Genomic DNA, 14,087 nt, shown 5'->3' with positions numbered 1-14,087 from the left:
CATCCAGGAGATTTTTTGGGGGGAGGGGGGATCCAGAAAGGATCCCATCAGTTAGAAGTAGCCCCTATTCATGTGCTGATGGGTATCCTTTGGTCTTTTTTCATTGTGTGCTTTTGTGTCTGTAAATAAAAACGTACAGGTGTATTTATTGTAAAAATACTGGGACTCTTTGTACAGTATTTATTATAAAAATACTGGGACTCTTTTGTACATTGTTCTATATAGTCTGTACTTTTCAATGAAGAATATATCAGAAGTCTTTTCCCTGTCCTTAAACCTTTGTAATGTGGTTTCTCGTGGTTGCACGATAGTCTTTAATACGGGAAGTGCTATAATTTATTTAGCTAAACCCTTAATGGTGGACATCATTTATACTGCTTATGGAATGTTTATTATCAGTTGTATTTGGACAGAGCAAGCTATTGCAGTTGTCATGGTGACAACAAACTTTGCAAAGAATTCTGTTCTTTCCTGGTCGCCTGGCATGTGTTTTATCAGTAGCGAACCTACCTAAGACGTTCCCTGTCCCGGCTTCTTACCACCTGCCCCAGGGATAATAAACTATGGCCCTTTTTGGGCAGGAAATGGCTGTAAAATAATGAAATACGTTCCAATGGACCCTTGGAGTCGCTTCCCATTTCTCAAGATGCCCTTTACACTCGCCATCGTAGGCAGCACAGCTCTGTGGAAATAGCATGGGCTTCGGGGGCAGACTCCCCCTGGGCTCACCGCCCACAGTGAGATGGGAGCAGTAAACCTGACCTTGTCCGTGGCTGAGAGCAGAGCAGGTGTCTGCCTCATGTAGTGCTCGTGGCGTCTAGCACACCACTGGGGCTCCGCACGCAGGGCTGGGACCACCACTGGTATCATTCCAGAGATGCTGTTCTTAGAACTCAGCCAGCTAATGAGCCACTTAAGTTCCGTCCCTTAAAAGTCAGCCTCATTTTGGATTGAAAGCAGTCTTTCTCAGTTGGATTGTGTATCTCCCTCATCAGAAGTGGCTCGTAATAACTTTCTGTGTTTCATAAAGTCAGATCCTCAAAGGACCACAGTTACGTCACTGTTGAATATGCTAATACAGTAATGCCCCAGGCTTTGAGAGCTTTACCGGAAGATGCCGTCTCTCCGAGATGCTAGGGACACGCGGCTGTCACTGATAGGATAGCCCTCTGAGCTTCCTGCTCTGAAGTTAGCGACCTTGGTTTGGATGCGTAAACCGAGGGGTTTCTTTATACGCAGAAAGTCTTTTGTAAAAGTGAATTCTTTTGCTTGTGCACAGAACTACGTTGTGCTGTTGGACTCCACGCTCCCCAGATCCCAGTATGACTACGTCTTGCCTCAGGTTTCTTTCACGGCTGTGGGCTACCATAAACACATCACCCTGATTTTTAATCCCACGGTAAGGAAAAGGGGGAGTTCGGAAACAGCCCATCTGGGTGGCGAGAGAAGGAAAACTGCACGACCTATGCCGGGTTATTGGTGAGGGAGGGCAGCTGTTTGAGGGCTGTTTGAGCTTCAGGTCTCTTTTGCATTCTGGATTTCTCTAGATGCTTTTCTACTTTTTCGAGTTCTGGTGTCTTCAGTTCCCTTTGAGAGGGAAGCTGTCAGTGAGGGGAGGGGATGTATTTAGGTCAGTGGCTCAGGTGTGACTTTCTGGGAGAATGGTCACCGCTCTGTTGTGGTTGGGGTGTTGTGGTCCTTCAGCAGGAGGCACGGGACCCCTGACCTGCCCAGATTTCTAGAACCAGGTGCCAGTTTACAGGAAATAGAGAGGACACAAGCCTATAAAGGATGCTGCAGGGATGTAGTGAACTAAGTGTAGGTTGTGGGAAACTGGGGGACATTAACACCTGGAATCTGCTTTATTCGACAAATTGCAAGAGAGAGAAAAAACAACACAAATAGGTGGGGTACCTGTAGATTAAAAGAAACTTGCTTGGGGACACCTGGGTGGCTCAGTGGATTAAGCCTCTGCCTTTGGCTCAGGTCATGATCTCAGGGTCCTGGGATCCAGCCCCCCATTGGGCTCTCTGCTCAGCTGGGAGCCTGCTTCCCCCTCTCTCTCTGCCTGCTGCTCTGTCTGCTTGTGATCTCTCTCTCTGTCAAATAAATAAATGAAATCTTTGAGAAAAAAAAGAAACTTGCTTGTTTTCAAAATTTTTATTATTTTTTAATTATTTTTCAAAGATTTTATTTATGTGAGAGAGTATGAACAGGGAGAGGGGCAGAGACAGAGGGAGAAGCAGACTTTCCACTGAGCAGGGAGCCCGATGCGGGGCTTGATCCCAGGACCATGAGATCATGATCTGAGCAAAAGTCAGACTCTTAACCCACTGAGCCACGCAGGCGCCCCGAACCTAGCTCATTTTATCAACCGCTTGCAATGTGTAGACTTCATTGGATCATGTGTCAAACACACTAAAAAACCACAGGACAAACAAACCACACACTCACAAGACGATTATTTAGATCAGCGCTTCCCAAAGCTGGCGTGCAGTAGAATCACCTGAGGATTAAACACACAGCATTCCCCAAAATGGGCTCCAGGGCCCAACCTCTGACCTCCTGATCCTGAACTTGGGAGGCAGTGAGAGTAGAGCCCACGGAGCTATAATAAAACAGAAGTCTGGCCTCTGAGCTACTGCACTGGTCACTGTCAGTGGGTCTTTTCAGCGTGAAGAATCAGAATTCTATTTTTTTAAAAAGGTAACTGTGTGCAGAGGACCATATTTAGCTACTCCTTGTTCCTTTTTAACAGCTGCGTTATAAAGCACTCCTCCGCGTGGCTGTTCTGCAGTACGTTCAGTTAGCCCCTGCTGGGTGGAAGTTCGCGTTGCTGCTGGTTTTCTGCTGTTCCAAATAACCCGTTAGTGATTGCCCTTGTGTATGCGTGTGTCTGAGTGCTTATCAGTCTGTCTGTGGAACAGACCCGGAGAGGTAGAGGGGCAGGATCACAGGGTCAGTGCATCTGGAATCTTGCTGGACGGGGCTGCTTTCCCTCCGTGGGGCTATCCCGTTTGCATTCCCACTAACAGTGTATGATGGCAGCCCTTCCCCCAACAGAGCGTGTGGTCAGATTGAAGAATGTTTGTAGTCTGGTGGATGAGAAATGGCATCTCCGCACGGCTGTCCTCTGCATTTCTCATCCTTCCACGTGGTTAAGAACCGCTTCTGTGTTCCCTTTCTGGAAACGGTTGACTTTTTTCTAGAGTGTTGGTCTTTTTCATCTGTTTTGGAAACGCTTTGTCTATAAGGGAGTCTCACCCCTTGTGATACATGTTGTACCTATTTTTTCCCAATTTGCTTTTTCATTTTGATTATGCAAACATTTATTTTATTTTTTAGGTTAAATATGTCAGTCTTTTTCTCATTGCTTCTGAATTTTGAGTCATAGTTTGGAAAGTCTCCCCTACTTCCAGTTTTTAGAGGCATTTCTTTTTCCTCCGGTACATGTATGGTATCCTTTTGTACATTTCCATCTCTGTCCATTTGGAGTTTTTCCTGGTGTAGGGTGTGAAGAATAGTTCCAAAGTGATCTTTCCCATGTGCAATCACATTACCGTTTTGTGCTTTTCGACACCGTCCTAGGTGGGAGGTAGGTAAGAATTATTTTCCGTCATCTATCGATGGGACCCGAGGAGAGACTGGGCCATCTGGGTCACCCGCTCGTGTGCAGCGGAGCTAGGATTTGAACACAGCTCTTCTGCTGCCTTCTGGGCATCTCTGACGAGGGGCTTGTGCTCAGTGACTTGGCAGATAGGATTTTACTGGAAGTAGAGAGTTTTCTGATGACTCCAGGAGGAAGCATTTTCCTTGCTGCCCATGGTGGAGACCTGGTTAGAAGGTGCCAAAGAGATGAGTATGGTAGGGACTATCGGTCCCTGCGGAGGCAGATCGCCAGGGCCGGGAGAGCAGATGGTCCCTGCGAGGGGCACGGATGGTGGCTGTCTGTGACATTCCCTAGGCGCCCCCTAGGAGACTCATCTGGATCCAAGGGGACACGGGCAGCCCCTACGTCCCGTAGCTGCTGCCAGGAATGCGTCTGTCACCTGGTTGCATGTGAGACCAGGGCACCAAGTGACAGGTGCAGGGCATGCCTACTCCTGCCGGGCCCGTGCAGGGGATTCACTGCTGATCCCCATAGCACACCTTGTGCCATTGCTCACATTTGACCGAAGCTCAGAGAGAATAAGTAACGTCCCCGCGGGTCGTCAGCAGAGCCAGGACTCAGAATGAGGTGGTTTGTCTCACATCCCGTGGTGTCTGGAACACTGCAGCCTCGTGACGGGTGGCTCCGCGTTGTGCGTTTACGAGGGTACACGTAAGCACTCCGCTTTCCTCTTCTGTTGATATGCAGACCAAGAGCCACATCACTGATGTTTTTACGCAGTATTTCACGCACTGCTTGGCACTTTACGTAGTTGGTCTCGTTGAACCTCACGTTCCCCTGCCGTGGGTGCTGTTCGGATCAGCGCCACTTAAGACTGAATGAACCGCGGCTTCCCGTGATTGCCCCAGGTCATGTGGCCAGACCCAATAGCCTTCATCCCTCTGCAGTTTCCCTCTTAAGTATTTACTTCCGGGGGGCACCTGGGTGGCTCAGTGGGTTAAGCCTCTGCCTTCGGCTCAGGTCATGATCCCGGGGTCCTGGGATTGGGCCCCGCATCCGGCTCTCTGCTCAGCGGGGAGCCTGCTTCCCTCTCTCTCTCTGCCTGCCTCTCTGCCTACTTGTGATCTCTCTCTCTCTCTCTCTCTGTCAAATAAATAAAAAACAAAAAAATCTTAAAAAAAAAAAAGTATTTACTTCCGGGGAGAATGTGCTGGGATCCAAGACGTGTCGGATAATCCAGGAGTAGGCAGTGGGAGGTGGAAATCTGCTCCCGCCCTGATTCTTCCTTTTTTTTTTTTTTTTTTTTTAAGATTTTATTTATTTATTTATTTGTCAGAGAGAGTGAGCACAGGCAGTGGCAGGCAGAGGCAGGGGGAGAAGCAGGCTCCCTGCTGAGCAAGGAGCCCGATGTGGGACTCGATCCCAGGACGCTGGGATCATGACCTGAGCCGAAGGCAGCCGCTTAACCAACTGAGCCACCCAGGCGTCCCTGATTCTTCCATTTTTGAGAGACCATCCCACTCTGCCTCAGCCGTCTCGGGTAAAAAGGCCCCATCGTCATTCTCCAGCCCAGATGCTCTCAGATGTTTTGGTCACAGGACACTATTGCTGTGTTCAAAGTTGTTGAGAATCTAAGAGAGCTTTAGTTTATGTGTGTGTAATCTCTCTTTATTATATTCCATGAGCTGTCAGAGCGACGACGTCATCATGTAGCTTCTGGAATAGTCCACTGTTCAGTTGTCAGAGAATGAGAGCGAAAAAGACGCATGATTTCTTAGCACTGTCATGGAAACAGTTTCACCTTGAAAATCTCCTGAAAGGGAGTTCCCGGATCATGCTTTGAGGACCAGTGCTCTGTCCCCTTAATTTGTTCTGTGATTATCTGAAAATTTGCATTTATTTGTTCCCTTTGTGCGGGTGGAGGGAGTTGGGTGCAGGTTCCTTTGCTAGTACAGAGACTCAGCATCGCAGGGGCTTTAGGAAGATGGAAGTTTCTGCCTTTTTTGTCAGTATCCAGGACTGAGGAGTCCAGGGATGGTATGGAAGCCCCAAGGTATCAGGGACCCAGCCTTCCCCTCTCTTGGGGCTTTGTCATCCCGTGGCACCTCCCCCTTCTCACAGATGACACATCTGACTGGCAGGAGGGGAGGACATACCACTGCTCTTCTAGGGAACGGCATGGGTGTGTTACGGAACACTTTCGTTCATGTAGCCTCAGCCGAATTCCGTGGCTGTCCCAGCTGCAAGGGAAGCTGGGAAGTGTGTGTAGTCTGATGGCGCAGGTGAAGGTTGGGGTTCTGTTGGAAGAAGGGGCAAGTGGCCAGTGGGACACAGGCGGCAGCCTGCCTCCTCTCCTCATGGGGGCTAATCTCTGGGACCATCTCCTTTGTCACTGGGGACCTGGGCCTAGCACCCCTGGTTCCCAGTACCCCCCTGTAGGAAAGAACCCCTGTGTGTGGCTGGGGCTCTGCGCAAGGTGGCCCTTCTCAGCCACGGGGATGGCCTGCTCTCCATAGCTCTTGCTTTCCTCGGGTAGGGGAGGAAACGTGCCTGGTTACCAGCCTCGGTCTGCCCCAGAGCGGCAGAGAGCAAGCCAGGAGAGTGTGGGGAGCAGAGGAGTCACCTGACAATGTATCCAGGTCACTGCCCTTGCTGCCTGTGGAGAGCAAGAGCTGGGTCACACGGGGTGCCCGGGTTCCCGGCCGAGTGGGCCAAGGCGGTGCGGTGGGGGGAGAGGGGGCGGGCTGCATGGAGTGGAGAGCGTGTAAAGCAGTGATGGTTCTCTTGGTATCTGCAGAGGAAACTGCCTGAGCAAGACATTGCACAGGGGTCCTACATTGCCCTGCCTCTGACGCTGCTTGTCCTGTTGGCCGGCTACAACCACGACAAGGTAGGAAACCCAGAGGCCGGGTGAGAAAGCACTGTGTGCTGGGGAGCGCCGTCGTGCACCGCCGGCAGCTGTCCCGTGTTACGGAAGTCACACGAAGGCCTCAAGTCCTGTCCCCCAGCTTCCTGTCTCTCTTTCTTTTTCTTTCTTTTAAAATTTTTTATTTTTTTATTATGTTTTAATGTTTCACGTTTTTATTTAAATTCTGGTTAGTTAATATACAGTGTAATAGGAGTTGCAGGTGTAGAATTTAGTGATTTATCAGTTGCATACAACAGCCAGTGCTGATCACAAGTGCCTCCTTAATCCCCACCTCCCTCCCCACCTCCTTAATCCCCAGCTCTCCACCCTCCTCCTCTCCAGCAACCCTCAGCATGTTCTCTGTAGTGACCAGTGGACTTCTTGGTTTCCCTCTCTTTTTTCCCCCATGTGCATATATTTTGTTTCTTCAATTCCACATATGAGTGAAATCATATGGTATTGGTTTTTCTTTTACTTACTTCTCGTAGCATTCTACCCTCTAGATCCATCCACGTTGTTGCAAATGGCAAGATTTCATTCTTTTTGATGGCTGAGTAGTATTCCTCTGTGTATGTGTCTGTGTGTGTGTGCGCACGCACACGCACACAATTAACCATTAATCAGTTGATGGACACTTGGGGTGCTTTCATAATTTGGCTATTGTCGATAACGCTGCTATAAACATAGGGGTGCACATACCCGTTCGAATCAGTGTTTCTGTATCCTTTGGGTAAATACCTAGTAGTGCAATTGCTGGATTGTAGGGTAGTTTTTAACTTTCTGAGGAGCCTCCAAACTCATCTCCAGGGTGGCTGCACCAGCTTGCATTCCCACCAGCAGTGCACGAGGGCTCCCCTTTCTCCGCATCCTCGCCAGCACCTGTCGTTCCCTGGGTTAAATTTAGCCATTCAACTGGTGTGAGGTGATACCTCACTGTAGTTTCGATTTGTCTGTCCCTGATGATGAACGGTGTTGAGCATCTTTCTATGTGCCTCTTAGCCATCTGGATGTCTTCTTTGGAGAAATGTCTATTCGTGTCTTCTTCCCATTTCTTAACTGAATTATTTGTTTTTTGGGTGTTGAGTTTGGTAAGTTCTTCATAGATTTTTAGATACTGACCCTCTAGCAGATATGTCATTTGCAAATATCTTCTCCCCTCCTGTAGGCTGCCTTTTAGTTTTGTTGACTGTTTGCTTTGCTGTGCAGAAGCTTTTTATCCTGAGGAAGTCCCGATAGTTCATTTTTGCTTCTGTTTCCCTCGTCTGTAGAGACGTGTGCAGCAAGAAGTTGCTGCAGCCGAAGTCAAAGAGGTTACTGCCTGTGTTCTCTAGGATTTTGTTGGTTTCCTTTCTTACATTTAGGTCTTTCATCCATTCTGAGCTTATTTTTGTGTGTGGTGTAAGGGAATGGTCCAGTTTCATTCTTCGGCATGTAGTTGTCCAATTTTCCTAACACCATTTGTTGAAGAGACTGTCTTTTTTCCATGGGACATTTTTTCCTGCTTTGCCAAGGATTAGCTGACCATAGAATTGAGGGTCCCTTTCTGCTCTCTATTCTGTTCCATTGATCTGTGTGTCTGTTTTTGTGCCGTACTGTCTTGATGATGACAGCTTTGTCATACGGCTTGAAGTCTGGAATTGTGACGCTTCCAGCTTTTCTTTGGTTTTTCAGGGTTGCTTTGGCTCTTCAGAGTCTTTTGTGGTTCCAAACAAATTTTAGGATTGTTTGTTCCAGCTCTGTGAGAAATGCTGGTGGTGTTTTGATAGGGTTTGCATTAAATGTGGAGATTACTCTAGGTAGTATAGACATTTTAACAATATTTGTTCTTCCAATCCATGAGCATGGGATGTTTTTCCATTTCTTTCTGTCCTCTTCAATTTCTTTCCTAAGTGTTTTATAGTTTTCAGGATACAGGTCTTTTTTTCTCCTTGGTTAGGTTTATTCCTAGATATGTTAGGGGTTTTGGTACCATTGTAAATGGAATAGATCTTGATTTCTCTTTCTGCTATGTCATTATTGGCATATAGAAGGACCACAGATTTCTGTGCATTGATTTTGTTTCCTTTGACTCTACTGAATTCGTGTATCTGTTCTACCAATTTTGTCATGGAGTCACATAGGTTTTCTACGTAGAGTATCATGTCATCTGTGACTAGTGTAACTTCGACTTCTTCTTTGCCGATTTATATGCCTTTTCTTCCTTTTTTGTTGTCCCATCGCTCTGGCTAAGAGTTCCAGTACTATGTTGAATAAAAGTGGTGAGAGTGGACATCCCTGTCGTGTTCTGCCCGTAGAGGAAAAGCTTTCAGTTTTTCCCCAATGAGGACGATATCAGCTGTGGGTCTTTTGTATGTGGCTTTTATGATGTTGAGGTATGGTCCTTCCAGCTCTACTTTGTTGAGGGTTTTTATCAAGAAAGGGTGCTGTACTTTGTCAAATCCCAGGCCTCCTTTCAAGGCCATTAACCTCTGGTGACATCTTCCCTAATGCTTGGTGGCCCTGTCTCTGCTGACGCTCCCCCGATTACAGAGCTCAGCTTTGTCTGGAACCTGGGTGGTGGCCGGACAGAGGGAGGTGCCCTGACGTGTGAGGTTCCAGTGTCCCTCTGGGCAGAGGTGTTCTCCCGGCATCCCCCTCTCTCACTCTCTCTCTCTGTCTTTCTAGCTCATTCCCTTGCTGTTGCAGCTGACAAGTCGACTGCAGGGTGTCCGAGCTCTTGGCCAGACAGCCTCTGACAATAGCGGCCCAGAAGATGCAAAGAGACAAGCCAAGAAACAGAAGACAAGGCGGACGTGAGGAGGAAGAGGGGCAGGTGCATCTCAGTCGGGACGGGCCACCGCCAAGGGGCCGCCACCTGCCCTTGGTGTCAAGCGTGCATTCGACCAAGCTCGGCTCGAGCCGTCTGCCCCACGCGGCCGTGGCCCTTGCTGCCCGGGCTCTGCCCTCCCCGCCCCCCGCCGTCCAGCCCCTCGGTGCAATGCAATGAATGGACCCTCCTGTCACTCTGCTGAGCACAATTTATTTTCTGAGTCGAAGATAATTTATTATTATTATTTTTTGTCAAAAAGTATTTAAGCTGTGCTAGTGGCGTGAGAATGTATCCCTTCATCTTCAGCATTCAGTTTGCAGGAATTCCAGTGAACTACAGGTTTCGGTCCGCTCACGAAGGACCTGTCGGATTCGCCTTGTCCCTTGACTTCCCTCTGCGTCTGCGATCCCTGCTGGAAACCGCACGGCCTGTAGCTACTACTAGCAGGGTTTGTGAGGAGGTAAAAATCAATAAAGTCCCCGTTTATGTGTGTTGTAGTGCATCTTGGGTGTATCTCTTCGGTGACGCTAGCATAAAGCCGGGGTCATAAACCGTTGCCTTGAGAGGCAGGAAAGTGCTTGGCAAGGGGGAGTGACCCATGGCAGCCGTCTCTGGTTTCAGTGGTAGAAGAAAAGGGGGAGGGAAGGATTTGTGGCAACATGAGGCATGTGCCCACCCCATCTAAAGGCGCTGGAGCCTCGGGGCTCAGCTCACCGGTGCTCTGTCGGAAGGTACATTCATGTATCTAGAGAAGTCAGATGATGTTTTGGGTGAAACTAAAAATTTTAGATGTTCGTGACCAGTTTATTGAAACACCACACAAACCGAACAAAATGCCTCTGTGGGACGGGTGAGGCTTGAAGCCTGCGTGTTTGTGTAAGGGATCCACAGGAAATCCCAGCGTTTACTGAGCACCGTGGCTGACCGGCACTGGGGACACAAAGGTGGCGGGAGTCGGAGACACTCAGGCCCAGACCATGTCTGCTTCGTTTCTCATTGTATCCCTAGCACTTGGTGTGGGCTGAGCATCTGTAAGGAGTGGACCAGCACACGCAGGCACGCGTGGATCGGTGGGCACACGGCGCCTGCCTTCGCAGAGCACACCCATTGCCGGGTGGGAGACCTGCCGCTCAGGGAACAAGGGTCGTGTGGTGACCTGAGGGCCTCCTGGCCGAGGAAGCTCAAGTGGCCGTGGAGGTGTGGGCCCCAGAGCAGGGGTCTGAATCCCCCTGAGGGCTATGGGGCCTTCCTGGACGTGCTGTTTAAGTCTGGAAGGATGGGGATGGAGAGAAGAGAAGGAGGGTGCAAGGTCTGGTTGGGTGTCGGTCGCTGGTGCAGGTCAGCCTGGGGGTTCCCGGGCCTTGGTGGCCACCTTGATGGTTGCCGTGTTTCTAGCTGGTGGCTCCTGGCTGTTTGCCATTTTATGGGTTTGCTTTTCTTCTTTTTTAGAGAGAGAGAGAGAACACAAGCACGTGGCGGGGCGGGGAATGAATCTCAAGCTTCATGCTCAAGTGTGGAGCCTGACATGGGGCTCGATCTCAGGACCCTGAGATCATGATAGGAGTGGAAATCAGAAGTCAGACACTGCCCAAGGAGCCGCCAGGCGCCCCTCCTGGGTTTGCTCTTTTACTACAGGAAGTCAACTCTCCGAGATCTGGGACAGATGAGCTACATAATCCAATTCTCAGAGTGTTTTCTAACTCTTATTCCAAGTGGACACCCAGAAACATCCCTTTTAAATGTTAATGGGGCCTTTTATTGACATGGTGTAAAGGTTAAGATTGTGGAAGATAATAGGAAATGTCACTATGTTCCAGCCAGTTCCGGCCGCCGCCGGTAAGTGGCAGTGTTCCCCCACCGCTGGTCACGGGTCACCCGGGGTGTGGCTGGCACTTCTAAAGGGCTCTGCTCCTGGTGTGGGGAGAAAGCGGACGCATTTCTCAGGCCGCTTGAAAGGTGGGCTTACTCTGTCGCCTGTAATTTTCTCATTTTTGGGCAATCTCTGGACAGAATTCTTCTGATTCCCCCCTGGGAGGTGGACAGGTTAATGGTGTTAGAGGATTTTGAATGGGACCAAAAGGTCCCCAAGATTTTTTTTTCCCCCCCTCTGGGAAATTTCTTAAATGTTCAAAATGGTGGGTTCTTCACTCCACCGCTTGCCCATTTTTGCTTATGGAAGTGGCCATGAAACTTCACGGAGGACCCCCGAATACCTTCAGGGAAGTGTCATTCTCAGGTCCTGGCTTCCCTCGGCTCCTGTGGGTTTCCTTGTTTTGAATGTTACCAAGCCACCCACGTGGATTGTTGGTGGGGGCCGGGGTCTGTGGGTACACATGAGGGCAGAGGGTGGAGGCAGTCCTGTGTTAACTCTGCAGGGTCTCCCTGTGAGGAAAGAAGATTCATGAGAGTAGGCCAAGGTGAGTGATTGCTGTCCTGGGGGAAGAACACTGGCGGGAAAGACCCGCCTTCCTTGAGCGGCTGCCCTGTGCAGGGCACTGTGCTTGCTGGGCCCCCACATGCGTGGTTCATTGGATCTTCATGATGTCGTGAAGCATGCATGTTTCAGTCCCATTTTACAGAGAAGGACGCTGAGACTCAAGGATCTCACAGCTACTCAGTGGTAGAGCTGGGATTTGAACCCAGGCCCAAGAGTTGTTGCCCCCTGCTACACAAAAGCAATGGTGTGGTTCCATGCTGGGTTGTCTGGGGCTAGTTCAGGGGTTTAGAGAAGGAACACTGTGTGCAGGAGAGATGGGCATACCTATGGTAAAGTCAGTAAGGGCCTGGCGACACGTAGCAATGTGTGCAACAGAGGGTCGGGTCATGGAGGGACTGTCAGCATTGTTTCTGGGACTAAAGAACTATATGACTGGATACTTAAATCCAGTTCCTTAATAGGATTTCCCTTTCCTTAAAAGCTGGAGCATCCCAAAGGGAAGAGTTGGTCAGGATCTGGGGGACAAAGTGGTTGCATTCTGTTGAGTCTGAGGCTGAGTATGCATGACGGGTGCGAACCCTGTCTTAGCCACCTGCATTTCCAGCCCCCGGCATGTGGTAGGCACTTGGGATAGTTACCAGCCTCAGGAGGGGCCCCAGGGACCCTATGTGGTCCCTTCCTATGCTGGATTGGGGCTGGCCTGGTGTGGTTGATGGAATGAGGCAGAAGTAGGGGGTGATATGTGACTTCTCAGGCTTGGTCAGGAAAGGCGTCATACTTCCCACTTTGGCTCTTGGGTGCAGCCAGCCTGCCTCCCTGGTGTGGGGGTCCTCATGCAGTCCTCTGGGTAGCAGCCCGCCCTGCCTCCCAGCCACCTGCATGGGGCACCTTGGAAGTGACCCTCCAGTCTTAGTCAAGCCTTTGGATGGTGCAGCCCCAGGCGACATCTGACTGCGGCCCCTTCAGAGACCACAGATGAGTGCTCCCCAGCCGAGCTCCTCCCAAATCCTGACCCATAGAATCTGTGAGTACCGTACATGATCGTGTTAGGCCTCTTAGTTTTGGGGTAACTTGTTCTCCAATGTTACATAACCAGAACTGTTCCACAGATGGTCAGTGACTGAGAGACTCCCAGCAAGCTGATGCATTTCTGCTTGTGTGTTAGTCTAAGCTCTCAGGGTTTCAAGTAATAGAAACCCAACTCCAACTAGCTTGAGCAACATGGGCTGTGTTGATCATGTAATTGAGATGATGTAATTGATCATGATCATGTAATTGATCATGATATCATTACATTGATCATGTAATTGGGAAATCTGGGCTTTAGGCATGGCTGGATCCAGGGTCTGTCTTCGTCTCCCAGCTCTGCTTCCCTTTCTGTGTTGACCTTGCTCTTTGCTCCATTGAGGCTGTATGGGCAGGACTCCGTGATGGGCTCTAAGAGACCACTTTGTAGAAACTGACAGACTAACAGATGTTAAAACCAGGCCCCAGGCCGTTTGCTCCGTCTCTGCTCTCCCTGAGGGAGAGGCAGGAGCAGTCGTTAGGCACACAGGACAACAGTTAACTATGGGTGGAGTCTGGGCTTTTGCTTTTGCCAATTCTGCTAGTCGTGCTTCTTTGGAACACGGTCACCCAGCAGCGTCAGACCTTCTGTCATCCCAATTTGTAGGTCCAACAGAAAATGAACTTCACCTTGAGGCAACATGTGTCAGCCCTGGGGAATGGGGCAAACTACAGAATTGCCAGGGCCTGGCAGACCCGAGCCAGGCCTACATTGTGCCGTTGGTAGTCGCCATGACCAACGGTGTGTTTCCCAGAGAAGTAGGTGGTGGTGTGTGAGCAAAACCAAGAGAAGTCAGCTTCACTTTCTTTAAGACTAGATGACAAAGCCTGGTTGAAGTCACCCACGATTTTGAGCTTTATCTCATTAGGAAAATGACCAAGACCTTACCATGACATAGAGGAGGGAGAAATTAATCCAACCATAGATCTACTGTGTGCTAGGCCAGGAGGCTCCTTTCCAACCTTGGAACTTGGTGGTGTGGGGGAAGGTAGGATGTGACCTGTTCCTCCCCACTTCTCAGTGGGAGAAGGTGTTTCTGCTTCATGATACAATGGTGGGGTCATGGTTAGATCATGAACATTTTAATGGCACACCTGCTGTAATGGACACGTGGGGTCATTTAAGATGCCACCTGTTTTCATATCCTTTTGGATGAATGGATTTTTTTTTTTCACTCTTCCACTGTATAGATGAAAACAGTAGCCTCACTTGCATTTGCTTTTTGGAATTTGAAGATTTTGTAAAACAGGTGAATGC

General features: G+C 49.5%; 1 protein-coding gene across 1 annotated transcript in view; it reads left to right on the top strand.

Annotated features, from left to right (window-relative positions):
• The window catches only part of LOC308359463 (BOS complex subunit NOMO1), a 56,462-nt gene extending 46,645 nt beyond the window's left edge, over nt 1-9,817 (top strand). The window contains exons 29-31 of the mRNA XM_080830520.1: nt 1,280-1,399; nt 6,408-6,500; nt 9,183-9,817. Of these exons, the coding sequence (XP_080686646.1) occupies nt 1,280-1,399; nt 6,408-6,500; nt 9,183-9,314 (345 nt within the window). The 3' untranslated portion in view covers nt 9,315-9,817. The remainder of the gene's footprint in view (nt 1-1,279; nt 1,400-6,407; nt 6,501-9,182) is intronic.
• Nucleotides 9,818-14,087: the final 4,270 nt, after the last annotated feature.

The sequence above is a fragment of the Martes martes genome, assembly GCF_963455335.1.
Source record: "Martes martes genome assembly, chromosome: 18".
In the NCBI taxonomy this organism is placed as follows: Eukaryota; Metazoa; Chordata; class Mammalia; order Carnivora; family Mustelidae; genus Martes; species Martes martes.
This window is presented reverse-complemented; position numbering and strand designations above follow the sequence as displayed.